This window comes from Microchirus variegatus (genome assembly GCF_963457635.1).
Source record: "Microchirus variegatus genome assembly, chromosome: 3".
NCBI classification, from domain to species: Eukaryota; Metazoa; Chordata; class Actinopteri; order Pleuronectiformes; family Soleidae; genus Microchirus; species Microchirus variegatus.
The window spans coordinates 38,058,863-38,078,460 of record NC_139804.1 but is presented as its reverse complement, the minus strand read 5'-3'; the positions used below and the strand labels follow the sequence as shown (position 1 = coordinate 38,078,460).

The 19,598-nt window shown below is 35.2% G+C and overlaps 1 protein-coding gene across 1 annotated transcript in view; it reads left to right on the top strand.

Moving 5' to 3' along the window:
* The window catches only part of LOC310925199 (neurobeachin-like), a gene marked incomplete at both ends in the record, with an annotated part of 330,054 nt that extends 315,229 nt beyond the window's left edge, over window positions 1-14,825 (top strand). Inside the window, 5 exons of the mRNA XM_083887081.1 lie at window positions 601-771; window positions 7,069-7,170; window positions 7,418-7,614; window positions 8,404-8,555; window positions 14,735-14,825. Coding sequence (XP_083743207.1) covers window positions 601-771; window positions 7,069-7,170; window positions 7,418-7,614; window positions 8,404-8,555; window positions 14,735-14,825 — 713 coding nt within the window. The remainder of the gene's footprint in view (window positions 1-600; window positions 772-7,068; window positions 7,171-7,417; window positions 7,615-8,403; window positions 8,556-14,734) is intronic.
* Between the last annotated feature and the right edge of the window lie 4,773 nt (window positions 14,826-19,598).

The window sequence follows — 19,598 nt, the reverse complement described above, 5'->3', positions numbered from 1 at the left end:
GCGTTATTCTGCCCCCTACAGTCTGAAGACGTATCTGCATTTAAGGGGTGTCCCATTTCTGACAAGTGACAAAATAACCCTCAACACTTGGTTTTTAGGGCCAGTTAAGATTAAGGGTTGAGCTTGAGGGTTAAGATAGGAATTGGAATTGACCCTAAGATGCACATTGACTCGGTCAAAAACCGACTGGCGAAGAACCCGTGTCTTCCCCCAGCTATTCCACGAAAATCAGCTTGGAGGACCACCTGTTTTTAGCCTCTTTTGTCCACCTATCGAGACCTGCAGGCTGTCTTCGTTAAAGTACAGAGGTGTTTGTCTGTTGGAATATCGTGAACTAAGGTATCGCTGTCTATGTTTGGATGAACAGCCCAGTAAGCTGCACTAGCATCAGCGAGAGGAGGCGGCCTATAGTTTATCAGGTAACTAGAGTAACAACGTGGTCCGTGATTAACAGAAACCAGCACGTGTAATCGAGGCTAATTATTCTTCCGCATTACTTCTTCTTCATTTTTCTTACAGGCAAATTTCGGCGTGAAACTCCCACAGTTTTGAGGAATAAAAAACCCTCAAACCTTATATGTGCCTCTGTCTCTTCTTCAGGTAAACTGACCCAGATCGTGTTCGGACACTGGGACGTGGTCACGTGTTTAGCTCGGTCAGAGTCGTACATCGGAGGAGATTGTTACATCGTCTCTGGGTCCAGGGACGCGACGCTGCTGCTTTGGTACTGGAGCGGAAGACACCATATCATCGGTGACAACCCCAACAACGGTAAGCATACACATACATACATATACTTTATATACACTCACAAAGATATATATATATACACTCACAGAGATATATATTATACGCACAAAGATATTTATATATACACTCTCAAAGATATATATACTCACAAAGATATTTATATATACACTCACAAAGATATTTATATATACACTCTCAAAGATATATATACGCACAAAGATATTTATATATACACTCTCAAAGATATATATACTCACAAAGATATTTATATATACACTCTCAGATATATATATAAATATATATATACGCACAAAGATATTTATATATATACTCTCAAATATATATATACTCACAAAGATATTTATATATACACTCTCAAAGATATATATATGCACAAAGATATTTATATATACACTCTCATAGATATATATATATATAAATATATATATACTCACAAAGATGTATATACTCTCAAAGATATATATATAAATATATATATACTCACAAAGATGTATATACTCACAAAGATATTTATATATACACTATCAAAGATATATATATAAATATATATATACTCACAAAGATATTTATATATACACTCTCAAAGATATATATATATATGTACTCACAAAGATGTATATACACTCACAGAGATATTTATATATACACTCTCAAAGATATATATATACACTCTCAAAGATATATATATATATATACTCAGAAAGATGTATATACACTCACAAATATATATATATGCACTCACAGATATATATATGTACATATATATATATATATACACACTCACAAAGATATATACTGTATATACACTCACAAATATGTATATATACACTCACAAAGATATATACTGTATATACACAGACAAAGATATATATATACACTCACAAAAATATATTTACACACTCACAAAGATATATATATACTCACAAAGTCTATAAACTCTCAAAGTTTATATCTGAAAGATATATACAGATGTGTATATATATATATATATACACACATCTATATATATATACATACACTCTCACAAATATATACATATATACAGTCACAAATATATGCAAACACACACACACACACACACACACACTAAAGTCCACTCCTCCTAAAAACTGGGTCAAGACCTTTGTTTGTTTTGATTATTTTACAACAAGTCTTAAATATCACACGTGTATAAAATGAATTTGTCCGTTGATGTTTCGCACATACACATGTATGTTTCGCACATACACATGTATGTTTCGCACATACACATGTATGTTTCGCACATACACATGTATGTTTCGCACATACACATGTATGTATCGCACATACACATGTATGTTTCGCACATACACATGTATGTTTCGCACATACACATGTATGTTTCGCACATACACATGTATCTGTCCGGGAAATGACCAGATTTTCTCGGATCATTGTTAATTATATTGTGAGTCTTGTCACAATTGTATCTCTTTTTTTTGAGAAAGTAGAGTCCCTGCATCAAAATAAATACACTGCTCGTCTATAGTATAGTCCCTAAAAGCCTAAAAAAAAAAGTATTTTTCATCTGTTGGATTTCTTTCATCTGTCCAATAAGTTGCACAGTATTAGACGCCAAGAGCTTTGATCAGCAGCTAAATGGAGTAATGAGAGACAGGATGTGGATCATTTATCTGATACGCTCGTATGATACGTAATTCATCGCAGCGTGCCGCGCCGCTTTGAAGTGGAGGCCTCGGGACGTCTTGGCTTTCAAAGAGCTTCCAGCCCCCGTGTGTGATTTCTGCTGCTCTGTTCACATGTTTAAGCTGCCGATTCTCGCTGATTGTCCGTGTTTCGGAACGATCCATCAAGCTCGCACACTGACAGCTGCAGAGCGAGTGAGGAGAGCCATGTTTAGTGAGGAGGAGGAGGAGGAAGAAGAGGAGGAGGAGGAAGAAGAAGAGGAGCAGAGTCTTGTGTGTGTTTTTCATTTATTCTCTGGATGGTGATACAGTGCGAGCGTGTGAGAAGAAGAAGATCTTGTGTTTCCAATTGTCACTGATTTTTTTTCCGGAGCTCGGGATTAGTCGCGAACGTCCTCTAATTAACTTCACTGAGGCGCCGACAGTTAATTAAGAATTTCAGCTTGGTTGACTCCAATTAGCGAGGGGCAATCGCACTTGTGTTACTGCAGGAGGAGACGAGTATTCCCCTGATGTTCACGCTGCGAGGATTCCCAGCTCGTCTTCCACGGACAAAAGGGAAGGAACATATCTGATCTTTAAAAAAAACAAAAAAACAAAAGGCAGCATGTGTGACCTGTGGACGTGGTAACAGCAGGTTCAATCTGACATTTCTCTTCTGACAAAACTGAATGAAACTTACTTTTTTCATTCTATAATCTCTGAATTATGAGAGAGAAAAAAACAGATTTTTTTGCTGACTTTCCTGGCAAAAACCTACAGTGTTTGACTTTTTTCTTACTCTAATCTCCAAATTCTGACCAAAAATTCGGACTTTTCTTACTCCAATCACCCAATTCTGACAAAAACTCAAAATGTGGACTTTTGTCTGACCAATCTCCAAATTCTAAAAAAAACAACAACATGTGAACAGATTTTTTTTCTCACTCCTAATCCCTGAGTTCTGACCAAAAAAACCCTACAATTTCCAACATTTTTCTTACTCTAATCTCCTAATTCTGAGACAAAAATAAGAATGTCTTGTCGGCGCCCTCGTGTGGTTCGGGTATGCACAAGCTGAAGTGCAAGCACAGCACTTTACAAGACAACGATTAATAAAACTAATACAAAGTCAAGCAGAAGATGCTGATGAACGCCATCCTGGAGACATTATTTTAGGTTCAGCGATCACAAATGTTTTCATCGCTTTAGTAAAATGTGGAGCGTTTTCTAAACATGACAAATCCGTCATGATCAAACATGGATGGTCTACAGAAAGAAAAAAGAACCCTAAGGGATAAACCATTTAATATCCACACATTAGTGTCATAAAGCATGCAGAGGCTCTAAAGTCCTCTTTACTTTGGTCCAATAATTGAACAATCTTTCTCCCGGAGTCTCATTCTGGTGATTTCATGCCTGTTATATTTTCTATAAGGTCAGTTGACGACAGTGTGACTCACTCCTCCCTCATCTCGCAGACATGATGTGCCCAAGAAATTGATTTCACCCAGTCCCCCCCCCCAAAAAAAAGGCTGCACGCGTCTCAAATGTGTAATAATTCAAATAGGTTCTAGCTCAATCATGGGCCTGCCTCTCACCCTCTCACCCTCTCACCCTCTCACCCTCTCACACTCTCACACTCTCACCCTCTCCCCCTCTCACACTCTCACCCTCTCACCCTCTCCCACTCGGTGTATCTGTAGCGGGTCATTGTGGCGGCTGGATCCGGTTTGTCCCTGGGGCTCAGAGCAGGTGGGGGTTTTGTGTCGCACAGGGTGATTAAATCTTTTGTCAGGTAGGTTAGAGGAATGAGAGGATTTTTTTCCCTGACACAAAAAACTAAAAATTCCTACATTTTTATGACTCTAATCTCTGAATTCTGAGGAAAACAATTAATTCTGACTTTTTTCTTGACCTTAATCCCTGAATTCTGACAAAAACACTAAAATCACTCAAATTTGCAACTTTTTTCTGACTCAGACCTATAATTTTACGAAATCTGAGAAAAAACTGAATTCTGATTTTTTTCTGATTTTAATATCTGCGTTCCAAAAAAAACAAACAAAAAAAACCCTTTTTTCTTAGTCTAATCTGCTAATTCTGAGAAAAAAAAGATGAATTTGGACTTTACTTCTGACTCTAATCTCTGAATTCTGAGAAAAAAACAAAAATGTCCAACTTTTTTCTGAACCCTAATCTATAATTTCCCAAATTCTGAGAGAAAAAAGTGTGGATTTTCACCCTCTCACCCTCTCACCCTCTCACCCTCTCACCCTCTCACCCTCTCACACTTGGTGTATCTGCAGCGGGTCATTGTGGCGGCTGGATCTGGTTCATCCCTGGGGCTCAGAGCAGGTTGGGGTTTTGTGTCGTACAGGGTGATTGAATCTTTTGTCGGTAGGTGAGATGAACCTCGTCCTCTTCTTCTCTCCCTGGAGACTTTTTTTTTTCCTGACACTTGTCCCGTTCAGCCTCTGACAGCAGTGTCTCAGGTCCTGGTCTCTGAGGGACACGGGGACGCTGCATCGATCACAGTCCGACTCACTGACTGGACCAGTGCAGCTGTGGACGAGGAGACGTCCGACACGTCATCTATGAGGACATTTTTCACTGCGTTTGCTGAACTTTAAAGGTCCAGTGTGTAACTTTTAGGAGCGTTTTCTTGTAAAAAATCTGAACATGCTGCCCCAAAAAACGGCTTTGAAACCGCAAAATAATCCTTTTATATGTAGTTCAAGGTTCTTGCTCTACGTAGGCAGCCATCTTGTGCCACCATATTTAACATAAACAGAACAGAGAGGATTTAACAGCGACGAGAAACAACACATCAAGTAAATGAAAAACACACGAAAGACAAAAGAAATATAAAAATAGGGTTAATGGTAAATAAAAACATAGATAATTAATCAAACATCCACCGCCAATCAATAAACAAATATCAACTGATAAATGATTTGAATGTTAACACATTAGAATATTTTTCTAATCTATTCTATTTTTTCTCCCACAACAGGAAAAGGTCAAAGGTTCACTGTGAATTCTGATGCTTTCTTTCTGACTCCCAATTCTGACAAAAAAACTCTAGATTAAGATTTTCTCTGACTATAATCCCTGAATTCGAACACAAAACCTAAAAATTCAGACTTTTTTCGACTCTAATCTCTGAATTCTGACCAAAAACCCAAAATTCGGGCAAACAACTTTTTCCTGACTCTAATCTTATCCCTTAATTCTGAGGGAAACTAAACTAAACTAAAATGTCTGACCCTAATCTCCAAATTCTGACAAAAACTCAAAATTCTCACTTGTTCTGACTCTAATCTCTGAATTCTGACAAAAACTAAAATTGTCTGACTATCACCTCCGAATTCTGACAAAAAACCCATAATTCAGACTATTTTTTGGCTCTAATCCCCGATTTCTGACAAAAAAAACTGAAACTTCCAACAAAGATTCATAAAACAAATTCAAGCAGGAATTAAAAAATAAAATCCCAGAAGATGTTGTGTGATGGCCGCCATCCTGAAGACATTCTATTCCCCATCACTTTAGTAAAAATGTGTAGCATTTTCCAAACATGACATACTTTAATCAAATCTCCCATCTTCAAACATGGATAAATCTGCATTTGTAAAAAACCCTCAGGGATAAACCACCACTAGCATTTAATATCCACACATTAGTGTCATGAAGGTCAAAGGTCACTGTCTGTTCTCACTGTCAGTACTGGAGGTTCGGCTCCAGGTGGCGTGAACACTCCCCTCACTAACCTCTCGCTGTCATCAATCATGTGACGCGGTACGACATCGAGCTTCTCCGCTGCCGTCACTGAGCATCCCGTCATTTACATGACAATAGAGAGGGGGCGCCGCTGCTGGCAGATGTGTGTCACAGTCACGTTTAATTTTAGTGGTTAAATGAGGACATGAGATTAAAGTTTTTTAGCCTGAAATTACATCTGTTCAGTATTAAATTAACTGCTGCTCAAATATTATCAAGTCTCAGTTTTGGGCAAATCTCTGGATTAGGTGATTTATTCTTATGCAGATTAAGGTTATTATAGTTAAAGGCGCCATATGTAAGAATGTGGCCAAAAACAGTTACTACATTCAAATTCAAAATACCAAGGTCTTTTAGGTTGCATTTTCTGAAGTAACTGGCAACCCGTGGTTGCTCTGCAGCTGAGACTCTACTGACTGCAATGATCGGTAGACGGCGGTAGGTGGCGCCACATGACGCCAAAACATGATTTCAAAACATAAACATGATTTGCAGTCTGCAAAATATTTTTTAATGCAAATATTTTGTCTGTACTGTTGTTGTTGGTGAGTTCAGTTTGTTATATGAACATTATTCCTGAGTCTCTGTGACATATTAGGAGGATTTTATCATTTATTACATAATGCACCTTTAATGAAAACTAACAAAACGGAAATAAAAATCAATACTAGAGAAAAAAAAACGATAACGAAAACTCACTCAATAATTCAGACTTTTTTCTGATGCTAATCCCTGAATTCTGAGAAAAGGTTATCGTTAAAATAATCAACAAAAGTCCAGCCGGACCTTTTAAGGGTTAAACTAACTCCTTGATGCAGACGGTGTCATTTAATCAATCGTATTTTGTATACTTGATTTTTTTTTTTAGGTGACTATCCAGCACCACGAGCCGTCCTGACCGGTCACGACCAGGAGGTGGTGTGTGTGTCAGTGTGTGCAGAGTTGGGCCTGGTCATCAGTGGAGCCAAAGGTCAGTTTGTGTAACTGTCTGTTAAAAAAAAGTTCATTCTTTTACAATGTGCACATTTTTATTGTTTTTTACCTGAATGTGATCTGTTAAGGTCAGCTGGTCATCAATCATGACATCCAAGTTTCTTGCTATCTTGAAGGAGCCAGAGATAGAGAGTCGATATTAATGCAGATGTTTATAGTTGAAAGTGTTTCTCTATCTATAGTCTAATGTTTGCTCGTACTGTGTGTGTTTTTCGGCTGATCAGAGGGTCCATGTCTGGTCCACACCATCACCGGGGACCTGCTGCGAGCTCTGGAGGGGCCCCAACTCTACCGCTGCCCTCGGCTCATCACGGTGTCCAGCGAGGGCCACTGCATCATCTACTACGAGAGAGGCCGCTTCTGCAACTTCAGCATCAACGGGAAACTGTTGGCGCAGATGGAGGTCAACGATTCCACCAGGGTGAGCGAGAGACGTTCAGGTTCCAGGATTCTCCACGAAGGACGCGGATCGTTGTCCCGACGAGTCTTTAGATGCAGGTCCATCACCACAAAGGGCCTGGATTATATTTTTTCTGACTCAAATCCCTGAATTCTGACAAAAAACTCAAATTTGCAACTTTTTTCTTACTTTAATCTCCCAATTTTGACAAAAAAATAAATAATTACTCTTATTCTTGTACTCTAGCAAAAACCATAACTTAAATTGCAGTGAAAAACCTCTCCCATTTCTGAGAAAAACCTCTGGATTCTTACATTTTGCCAAAGATGACTATAATTAGTCAAATTGACACCAAACACTAGTAAAATTGTTGCCAAAGATCACTAAAGTTAGTAAAATTTACCCTAAAGATTACTACAATTTGTAAAGTTGACCCTAAAGATTACATTTTTCTGCCTCTACCTGATTTGTACTTGGAACCTGATTTGTTCTATGCATGTGTAAAGTGCTGCTACTTCCTGTTTGTTACTACAAACAGGAAAACTACTGTTTTAGGGATTTTTAATAAAATAATGTTATATTTTGACATAGTAGTAATTCTTATGGAATAAACACACGCTACAGTTAAGGTTTCCTCTTTCGTTTTGTGGCGTAAAAAAGGAGCGGTAAGAAGAAGAAACTCTTTTGCACTTTTTTTGGAAACAAATCAGGTTTGTGGTACTTTGATGTTCTCATCATGTTCCTCCACTGTCACAGATGTTGTCTCTGGACTTTCTCCTCCCATAACGTTGGTATGTTTCCCTCCTGCAGGCGATCCTCCTGAGCAGCGACGGCCACAACCTGGTGACGGGCGGAGACAACGGCGTGGTGGAGGTGTGGCAGGCGTGCGACTTCAAACAGCTCTACGTTTACCCGGGCTGCGACGCTGGTGTCCGAGCCATGGATCTATCACACGATCAAAGGTCAGAGCAGGACCATGCGCGTAGGATTACTAAAATTTGTCAAATTGACCCCAAAGATTACTAAGATTAGTCAAATTGATGCCAAAGATTTATAGTAAAATTCACCCCAGAGATTACTAAAACGAGAAAAATAGACGACAAAGATTACTAAAATCAGTAAAATTGACCCCAAAGATCACTTAAATTTGTCAAAATGACACCAAACACTAGTAAAATTGCTGCCAAAGATCACTAAAGTTAGTGAAATTGATGCCAAAGATTACTAAAATTTGTCAAATTGACCCTAAAGATTACTAAGATTTGTAAAATTGACACCAAACACTAGTAAAATTGATGCCAAAGATCACTAAAGTTAGTAAAATTGACCCTATAGATTACTAAGATTTGTAAAATTGACACCAAACACGGGTAAAATTGTTTCCCAAGATCACTAAAATTAGTCAAATTAACCTTAAAGATTACTAAAATTTGTAAAAATTGATGCCAAATATTACTAAAATTCATTTAAAAAAATGACACCAAAGATTATTAAAATTAGTAACATTGACCTTAGCGATCACTAAATTCAGTAAGATTGACCTCAAAGATTACCAAAATTTGTAAAATTTGTAAAGAATCTGATCCAAGTTTTATATAAGCTAGTCGAGTCCCACGCTACGTAAAAATGGATAAATAAGGTAATTAAATTAGTAAGTGGACGTCTGTGGATATTCCCAAAGCACCATTTGTTCATTTGTGTCCCGGCAGTTTGGTAATGTCAGGGTTAACATTTATAAAGGTTTTACTCAAATGGAATGATCCGACCATTATTTATATTATAGAAGTTCTAGAGGAAAGATGTTTATTTACACGTTCACAGGCGATTCAGGAAAAGATTAAAAACACAAGATCTGTCAGTAAAAAGGTTTTTTTTTTTTGTTTGGTTTCCATGCGTGTGTGGACTCACGTGTGTTTGTGTGTTTGAGGTGAAAACGTCTCGCTTTGGCTGCATTTTTACGTTTGTCAGTGTGTTTCAGTGAAAGAGCCACCATCACTTCCCTTAAAATAGACCCCCACAGTTGCCATGGAGACAAAAAGTACAGCACTGAACTCATATCTGTTAAACAGACAATGGCACACACACACACACACACACACAAACATTCTTGTACTTGCTGCATACTGAGGACTGGGTTGCTGACAAAGTGAGGACCAGCATTTTCACTTTATAAATCAACACAATTACAAATATCTATTTCATGAATGACATCTACAAAGAATTACTGGTTGCATTACCATTTTTTTTTTTTAAATTTTTGGTCCAAAATTTTACAAAAACGTCATACTATACTATGTCGACCAAAATTTGAAAAAAAAATGTGACCAAAAATGTTTGGTCCAAAATTTGACAAAAGCGTATACTGTCGCGCAGAATAAAATAATAAAAAAAAAAGACGCAAATTTTTTTGTCCAAAATTTGACAAAAACATCATACTATACTATGTCATCCAAAATTTGAAAAAAAAAATTTGACGCATAATTTTTCATCCAAAATTTGACAAAACATCAAACTATACTATGTTGTCCAAAATTTGAAAAAAAAAATTTGACGCAAAATTTTTCATCCAAAATTTGACAAAAACATCATACTATACTATGTTGTCCAAAATTTGAAAACAAAAATTTGACGCAAAATTTGACCCAAAATTTGACTAAAACGTCATACTATACTATGTCGTCCAAAATGTAAAAAAATCTTTGACAAAAAAATTTTGGTCCAAAATTTGACAAAAACGTCATACCTGTCCAAAATTTGACAAAAACATCATACTATACTGTCATCCAAAATTTGAAAAAAAAAATTTGATGCAAAATTATTCATCCAAAATTTGACAAAAACATCATACTATACTATGTTGTCCAAAATTTAAAAAAAAAAATTTGACGCAAAATTTTTCATCCAAAATTTGACAAAAACATCATACTATACTATGTCATCCATAATGTGAAAAAAAAAATTGACGCAAAATTTTTCATCCAAAATTTGACAAAAACATCATACTATACTATGTTGTCCAAAATTTGAAAAACAAAAATTTGACGCAAAATTTGACCCAAAATTTGACTAAAACGTCATACTATACTATGTCGTCCAAAATGTAAAAAAATCTTTGACAAAAAATTTTTGGTCCAAAATTTGACAAAAACGTCATACTTGTCCAAAATTTGACAAAAACATCATACTATACTGTCATCCAAAATTTGAAAAAAAAAATTTGACGCAAAATTTTTCATCCAAAATTTGACAAAAACATCATACTATACTATGTCCAAAATGTGAAAAAAAAAATGTGACGCAAAATTTTTCATCCAAAATTTGACAAAAACATCGTACTATACTATGTCATCCATAATGTGAAAAAAAAAAATTGACGCAAAATTTTTCATCCAAAATTTGACAAAAACATCATACTATACTATGTTGTCCAAAATTTGAAAACAAAAATTTGACGCAAAATTTGACCCAAAATTTGACTAAAACGTCATACTATACTATGTTGTCCAAAATTTGAAAACAAAAATTTGACGCAAAATTTGACCCAAAATTTGACTACAACGTCATACTATACTATGTCGTCCAAAATGTAAAAAAATCTTTCACAAAAAATTTTTGGTCCAAAGTTTGAGAAAAAAGGTCATACTTGTCCAAAATTTGACAAAAACATCATACTATACTGTCATCCAAAATTTGAAAAAAAAAATTTGACGCAAAATTTTTCATCCAAAATTTGACAAAAACATCATACTATACTATGTTGTCCAAAATTTGAAAAAAAAATTTGACGCAAAATTTTTCATCCAAAATTTGACAAAAACATCATACTATACTGTCATCCATAATGTGAAAAAAAAAATTGACGCAAAATTTTTCATCCAAAATTTGACAAAAACATCATACTATACTATGTTGTCCAAAATTTGAAAACAAAAATTTGACGCAAAATTTGACCCAAAATTTGACTAAAACGTCATACTATACTATGTCGTCCAAAATGTAAAAAAATCTTTGACAAAAAATTTTTGGTCCAAAATTTGACAAAAACGTCATACTTGTCCAAAATTTGACAAAAACATCATACTATACTGTCATCCAAAATTTGAAAAAAAAAATTTGACGCAAAATTTTTCATCCAAAATTTGACAAAAACATCATACTATACTATGTTGTCCAAAATGTGAAAAAAAAAATTTGACGCAAAATTTTTCATCCAAAATTTGACAAAAACATCATACTATACTATGTTGTCCAAAATGTGAAAAAAAAAAATTTGACGCAAAATTTTTCATCCAAAATTTGACAAAAACATCATACTATACTATGTCATCCATAATGTGAAAAAAAAAATTGACGCAAAATTTTTCATCCAAAATTTGACAAAAACATCATACTATACTATGTTGTCCAAAATTTGAAAACAAAAATTTGACGCAAAATTTGACCCAAAATTTGACTACAACGTCATACTATACTATGTCGTCCAAAATGTAAAAAAATCTTTCACAAAAAATTTTTGGTCCAAAGTTTGACAAAAACGTCATACTTGTCCAAAATTTGACAAAAACATCATACTATACTGTCATCCAAAATTTGAAAAAAAAAATTTGACGCAAAATTTTTCATCCAAAATTTGACAAAAACATCATACTATACTATGTTGTCCAAAATTTGAAAAAAAAATTTGACGCAAAATTTTTCATCCAAAATTTGACAAAAACATCATACTATACTATGTCATCCATAATGTGAAAAAAAAAATTGACGCAAAATTTTTCATCCAAAATTTGACAAAAACATCATACTATACTATGTTGTCCAAAATTTGAAAACAAAAATTTGACGCAAAATTTGTCCCAAAATTTGAGTAAAACGTCATACTATACTATGTCGTCCAAAATGTAAAAAAATCTTTGACAAAAATTTTTGGGTCCAAAATTTGACAAAAACGTCATACTATACTATGTTGTCCAAAATGTGAAAAAAAAAATTTGACGCAAAATTTTTCATCCAAAATTTGACAAAAACATCATACTATACTATGTTGTCCAAAATGTGAAAAAAAAAAATTTGACGCAAAATTTTTCATCCAAAATTTGACAAAAAGATCATACTATACTATGTCATCCATAATGTGAAAAAAAAAATTGACGCAAAATTTTTCATCCAAAATTTGACAAAAACATCATACTATACTATGTTGTCCAAAATTTGAAAACAAAAATTTGACTAAAACGTCATACTATACTATGTCGTCCAAAATGTAAAAAAATATTTGACAAAAAATTTTTGGTCCAAAATTTGACTAAAACGTCATACTATACTATGTCGTCCAAAATGTAAAAAAATCTTTGACAAAAAATTTTTGGTCCATAATTTGACAAAAACCTCATACTATGCTATGTCGTCCAAAATTTGATTGTTTTCTTATTTTTTTTTGACAAATTGAGCATGTTATAGCAACTTAGGAAGTGATTTCAATCAAAACAAAGTGAGGACCGGCCAAAATGTCCTCACTTCGTAAAAATGACCTCACTTTGTTGGTTAAAAACCCTCAATGGTCCTCAGTATACCGCAAGTACAAGAACACACACACACACACACACACACACACAAGCACACACACACGCACACACACATTCTTGTACTTGCTGCATACTGAGGACTGGGTTGCTAACAAAGTGAGGACCAGCATTTCCACTTTATAAATCAACACAATTACAAAGATCTACTTCATGAACGACATCTACAAAGAACTACTGGTTGCAGTACCATAAAATGTCGGCAGGTGGAGCCCCAGAGCAAAAAGGGCAGGAAAACTTTTATTTATTGATTTATTTAAAATTTTTGGTCCAAAATTTGACAAAACCGTCATACTATACTATGTCGTCCAAAATTTGAAAAAAAAAATGAACCCAAATTTTTTGGCCCAAAATTTGACAAAACAGTCATACTATACTTTGGCGTCCAAAAGTTGAAAAAAAATTGACCCAAAATTTTTGATCCAAAATTTGACAAAAACGTCATACTATACTATGTCGTCCAAAATTTGACAAAAAAATGGACCCAAAATTTTTGGTCCAAAATTTAACAAAAAAGTCATATTATAAACTATGTCGTCCAAAAAGGGAGTTCTTTTTTTTTTTTGACAAATTGAGTATAGCATGTTATAGCAACCTAGGGAAGTGATTTCAACGAAACAAAGTGAGAACCGGCCAAAATGTCCTCACTCTGTAAAAATGACCTCACTTTGTTGGTTAAAAACCCTCACTGGTCCTCAGTATGCCGCAAGTACAAGAACACACACACACACACACACACACACACACACACACACACACACACAGACAGACAATCATTTTATTCCCTCAGTGTTTGCATTAGTGAGAAACCGATCAGGAGTTTTAATGACGGCGTAGAACGTGACAGTGTTTGCTTTAGGGCTCAGTCAGTAGAGTCTGATGTCATCATGTGACCTGCTGCTCCTCACATCGACCCTCTGGCTTCAAACAGACACTTAACTTCACCAGACTCATGATTATTACCAGCAGGGAATTAAAGATACGGCGAGGATATCAGGGATTAAAATGTTCAAATCCTGTGTCGTACTGTGTGATATTTAAACTCACTTCAATTGAATATTAAGAGTCACTTGTGAGAAAAACATATTCTGCTCTGTTCATTGTGCCTGAACGTTGACGCCCTCGGGCTGTAGCTGTATATAAGACAACCCTGTGAAATCAGCTGCTTATCCTACATACACGGGGTCAAAGGCCACGAGTGGGAAAAAGTCCCTACATGAGACTCAATGGGAAAGAGAAAAGAGAAAAGAGAAAACACTGTTCAGTTAAATTACATTTTATTTGTATAGACAGCTGTTCTCAAACACTATATAAAAAGGTTGATTAACCTTTAAGTTATCATTACCTAATGATAACGATAACTTTAATTCAGATTCAGAATTCTAAGAAAAACAATTCTGAGAAATAGTCAGAATTCTGACTTTAATCTTAGAAGTTCCTATTTTTTATTTTCTTTTTACATTTGACCCTAATCCTGTTCCGTAGTCACGCGCACAAGCTTCTGTCACGTTTGTTTAAAACGTGCATTTCATGTTGTGTGCTTTGTTTTCGTTGCTCCTCAGGACTTTGGTGACAGGAATGGCCTCAGGCAGCATCGTGGCTTTTAACATCGACTTCAACCGCTGGCACTTTGAGCATCAGAACAGGTTCTGAGGAGGAAACAGTGACCAAGAACGCCAGAGAACCAGGGACCTAACCAAGAGCAGACAACTTACAGGAGAACCAACAGAGAAGAACTTACAGGGGAATTTATAGAGGAGAACTTACAGAGAAGAACTGACAGAGGAGAATTTGCAGAAGAACTTATCGAGGAGAACTTAAGGAGGAGAACCAGTGGACCTGGTGTAGCTACAGCATTCTCACGTTTGCCTGTCTTTGTTCTCATGTCGGTTTTTCCTTGTCTTGTCCAGAGAAACCAGCTGAACTTTTGCCAAAACAGGTTCTGTTGTTCAGGGTAAAAAGTGACACTGAAATCAACTTCATTTAAAAATAATAATAATGATAATAATAATAATAATAATAATAGTTTTAAAAAAAAAGTTCCTGTTTCAAACTGTGATGAACATGTTTAAAAAAAAGAAGAAAAGAAAAACACATTTATACAACATTTGTATGACAGATACATATCTCACTTGGAACAGTTTTATAGAGTATTTAAGTGTAAATATGAACAGTGTAAAGGATCTGTTTTGTCCACGTCAGTCATGTGACCCCCCCCCCCCTCCCCCCCCTCCTCCTCCTCCATGTTAAAAATGGCCGCCTTGCTCTCGGGCTCTGCATTGGTTAGTGATTCATGTTTATGGCCATTTTGTCCGATCATTTCTCTGTGATTCAGTGGTTAAATGTGTGTGTTCATGTGAAAAAGACAACGTTTGTTTGTTCATGTTGTCGTTTAAATGAAGGAAAAAAGTCGTCAAGTCTGTTTGTGAATTATTTGTTCGAGGCGTCCGAGGGGAGAAATTGTAATATTTCCATATTTTAAATGGATTTTGTTGTTGTTGTTGTTGTTGATGATTGTCATCGACAAAGAATCGAAGCTACTGTTCACGTATTTGTCATTAAAACAGGAAATAGCGCTAGCATGTCATGTAAACGTGCCAATCTGAAAACTCTGATCCGATACAGCAAATTCGGGATTAAAGGCGCCATATGTAAGAATGTGGCCAAAAACAGTTACTACATTGAAATTCAAAATACCGAGGTCTTTTAGGTTTCGTTTTCTGACGTAACTGGCAACCCGTGGTTGCTCGGCAGCTGAGACTCTACTGACTGCAATGATTGGTAGACGGCGGTAGGTGGCGCCACATGACGCCAAAACATGTTTTCAAAACATAAACATGATTTGCAGTCTGCAAAATATTTTTTTTAATGCAAATATTTTGTCTGTACTGTTGTTGTTGGTGAGTTCAGTTTGTTATATGAACATTATTCCTGAGTCTCTGTGACATATTAGGAGGATTTGATCATTTTCATCATGAACCTGCTGTAACACCACGTATTGTTAAAGCAATATTCACAAAGTTTTCAGCCGCGTGACGCTAAGTGACCGAATGTTTTTCAAAAGCAACCGTGTCTGCCTTTAATTGCTGTCGTGAGCAGTCGTGAGCTGACGGTTTTAAACAAACTAAAATATGCAAATTATCTTTGAGTTTGCATTGTGATTTTCTCTTTTTCTTTTATATCTGAAGCTGACGTCGTGCATGAAAACTACTGAAGATTTTGGGTTTATGTTCTGTTTATGTTCAACATGAAAAGTAAATAAATAAATAAAACCTGTTAATATGTAAAACTCAGTGGATTCTGATGTCATATTGTTTTTGTATGTTTCCCAGAAATATAGTTGTTTTTAATACAGCAATACTCCACTGTTACTCATTTACAGTGTTGTAATGGTGTTACTGTACTTAAGTAGAATTTTCACATATCTGTACTTTACTTCGTTATTTATATTTCTAACAACTTTTAAGTCCAAAGTCAAGACTAACAAGTCCCAAGTTAAGTCTCAGGTCCTGCAGTTTGAGTTATGAGTCCCATTTTTTTTTTTTAAAGTTATTTTTGGATACTTATTATTTGAAAAAAAACAAACAAAAAAAAACTTGTTATTAAAATGAAAATGGTCAAATATGTTCACCTAAACGTCTTAAAGGAACTAAATGAATATGTCATTTCTTTATTTTTCATTATGATATTAAAAAAGATCATATTTATGAACAAGGTCTTACTTTTGGCAATTGAATCTCAATGTTACATTATAGTTAAATAAAGTTTTTAAAAAATGGCTTTTTGGTTCATAAAATGGCAGAAAATTGCAAAACAAGTTCAGTTAAATGTTTTAAGGTGTGAAACGATTATGTAGAAAAACAGCATCGAGTTATCATTTTCATTATGGAGTTGAAAAAGATCATATTGATCAACTCAGTGTTACTTTAGAGATCTGAGGTTTTGTTGTTTTTTGTTTTTTTCAGCCCATAAAATGGCAGTAAACGGTCAAATATTATGTTCAGTTAAATGTCTTAAAGGAGCCAAAACACAAGAAGATATAAGACAATTTAAATTAAAAGAAGCTGTAATAAATAAAATCATATTGATCAACTACCAAATGAGTTAGTGGTTAATTGCTAATCAGATTATTATTATAACAGTTATATTATATAACTGTTTCAGTATTGATAAATCTGCTTTACTGTGGAAATGTACGTCTTCATTGTTTGACAACACTGCCATCTGCTGGACAAAGAGAGACATTCAGGGAGAAAAGAAAGTGCTGAGTCAGGTTATTTAAATCACTCTTATTTATTCCACGTTCGGTTTATTTTTGCATCGTCACATTTTTTTCAGTTTTCTGCCCCTTTTATGAAAACAAGTCTTCAAATGTATTATTATTATTATTATTGTTATTATTATAATAATGTTTTTATTTTATTTTGTAGATTAAATAACATTCTTACATGTGAGTGAAAACACGGATGAATTATAATAAATACAGCATTCACAAACGTTTCATCACGTTTTCAAAACGGACCGTACCATCTTTTTAAAAAAGAGTCACTGTTTCGTCGTCCTGTGCTTATTATGGTCTGTGCCATTCAGAAAACACAAAAACTTAAAAGCCCTTTAACAACAATAATTGGAAAAACAAACTTAACTTAAGTTGTGCTATGTTTATTTATAGTCTGTGTTAAAGGTGCAGTGCGTAAAATGTGCGTGAAATTGTTTTTTATTTGGCAGAAATGAAATAAAGTTAAATAACAAAATGTGACCACCATGTTTTTACAGTGGCCCGCAACTTTTTTTTTTTTTGGTTTACACACTGTACCTTTAAACTGAAGTGCATTCACTATGGCAGCATGAACAGTGTGACAAAGTTTATGTCACATGACTTTTGTTTAAGTCGTACATTCGCAAACATGCAGGAGGACGTTCATGTGCTCACCCTGGTGGTGAAGTGGTGCAGCACAGACATGAATACATAACGTTCATGTTTTCATTTCAAGAGTTATTTAAGAAGAAGAAAAAGAAGGAAAATAACGTTGTTGTTTTTTTAAACTGGAAGCACCTGTTTGACTACATTTAAACCACAAAAATAAATACTGATAGAGAATTGTGTTATTGAGACATTTTTTTTATGGAGGACACATTTTGTTCAAAAATCGCCATAATTGCACTTAGAATCCACACGTGCTGACGTGACGGCGACAGCATCGACACGTCAACATGTTACAAAGCTGCTGCTTAAAGCTACAGTAGGCGGGATTTTCTTTCTTAAAGGTGCATTATGTAATAAATCATAAAATCCTCCATGGGTTGCCAGTTACTTCAGAAAACGAAACCTAAAAGACCTCGGTATTTTGAATTTTGTTGAAGTTTTTGGCCACATTCGTACATATGGCACCTTTAAATAGTAACTCAAACATAACATTTGGAGGTTGGACACAATAATAACCCCAAACTCTCCGCTGTTACAAAAAAATAAATAAGCAAGTTAATTCCTGGATTTATACTGTTTTTCTGTTTGTTTTTTAACCAGTGAGAACATCTGATGTTGTGTAAGTAGTCGATTTTGTCGCGTCACTTCACGCTTTGTTTCAGTTTTGATAAAACAGCTTTACAGTGGCACTGTACATCCTCATTGTTTGACAACGCTGCCATCTGCTGGACACAGAGAGACATTCAGGGAGAAAAGACGACCTAAAATAGACCTTCGCTCAACGTAAAACCCAGGGAAACACGTTCATTACTTCTTCATCTGCTCTGTTTTTGCCATTTCCAACAACAAAAACAACAACAACAACACAAACCTACTGCAGCTTTAAATAATAATAATAATAATAATAATGATCAGCAGCGAGCAGACGGGCAACAAAAACATCCGTTCTCTTACTTTACGACACTCGTGTAACGATATAGCAGCATGTTTTGTTTTGTTTTGTTTAGTTTATTTCCGTCTTTTGTTGTTTAAAAAAAACAATCAGCACTACGGTGGCCTGGAAGTGCAAATGATTATTACAAAATGTTGAAATTTTTTTTATGAAGCTTGAGACAAAAAACATTTAAAAGTGCTAATTTAAGAACTAATTTAAAGGAGACATGTTATGCAAAATCAACTCAGTAGATGACTCGCTCATGTTTCTGTGGTCCTCCTCAGTCTAAGTACAGAAGATAAAACACGCCAAATTGACTTCCGCTCTCATTTCTACGTCACAATGAGACTTTCCTGGAATTGTTGTCTCCCAGCACAGAGTTCTACACAAACTTCCAGCCTCAGAGGATTTACATTTTATATATGACGGCAATGTGCCGGGTTAGAGTCGGCAAATGATGGCTTTTCCAAATGCTAACTGCTGTTAGCTGCCGGAGCCTCAGTGACGCTGACGTAGTTTCCTGTGTCTCATTTGCATATTTAAAGAGACAGTGCACTGAAAACAG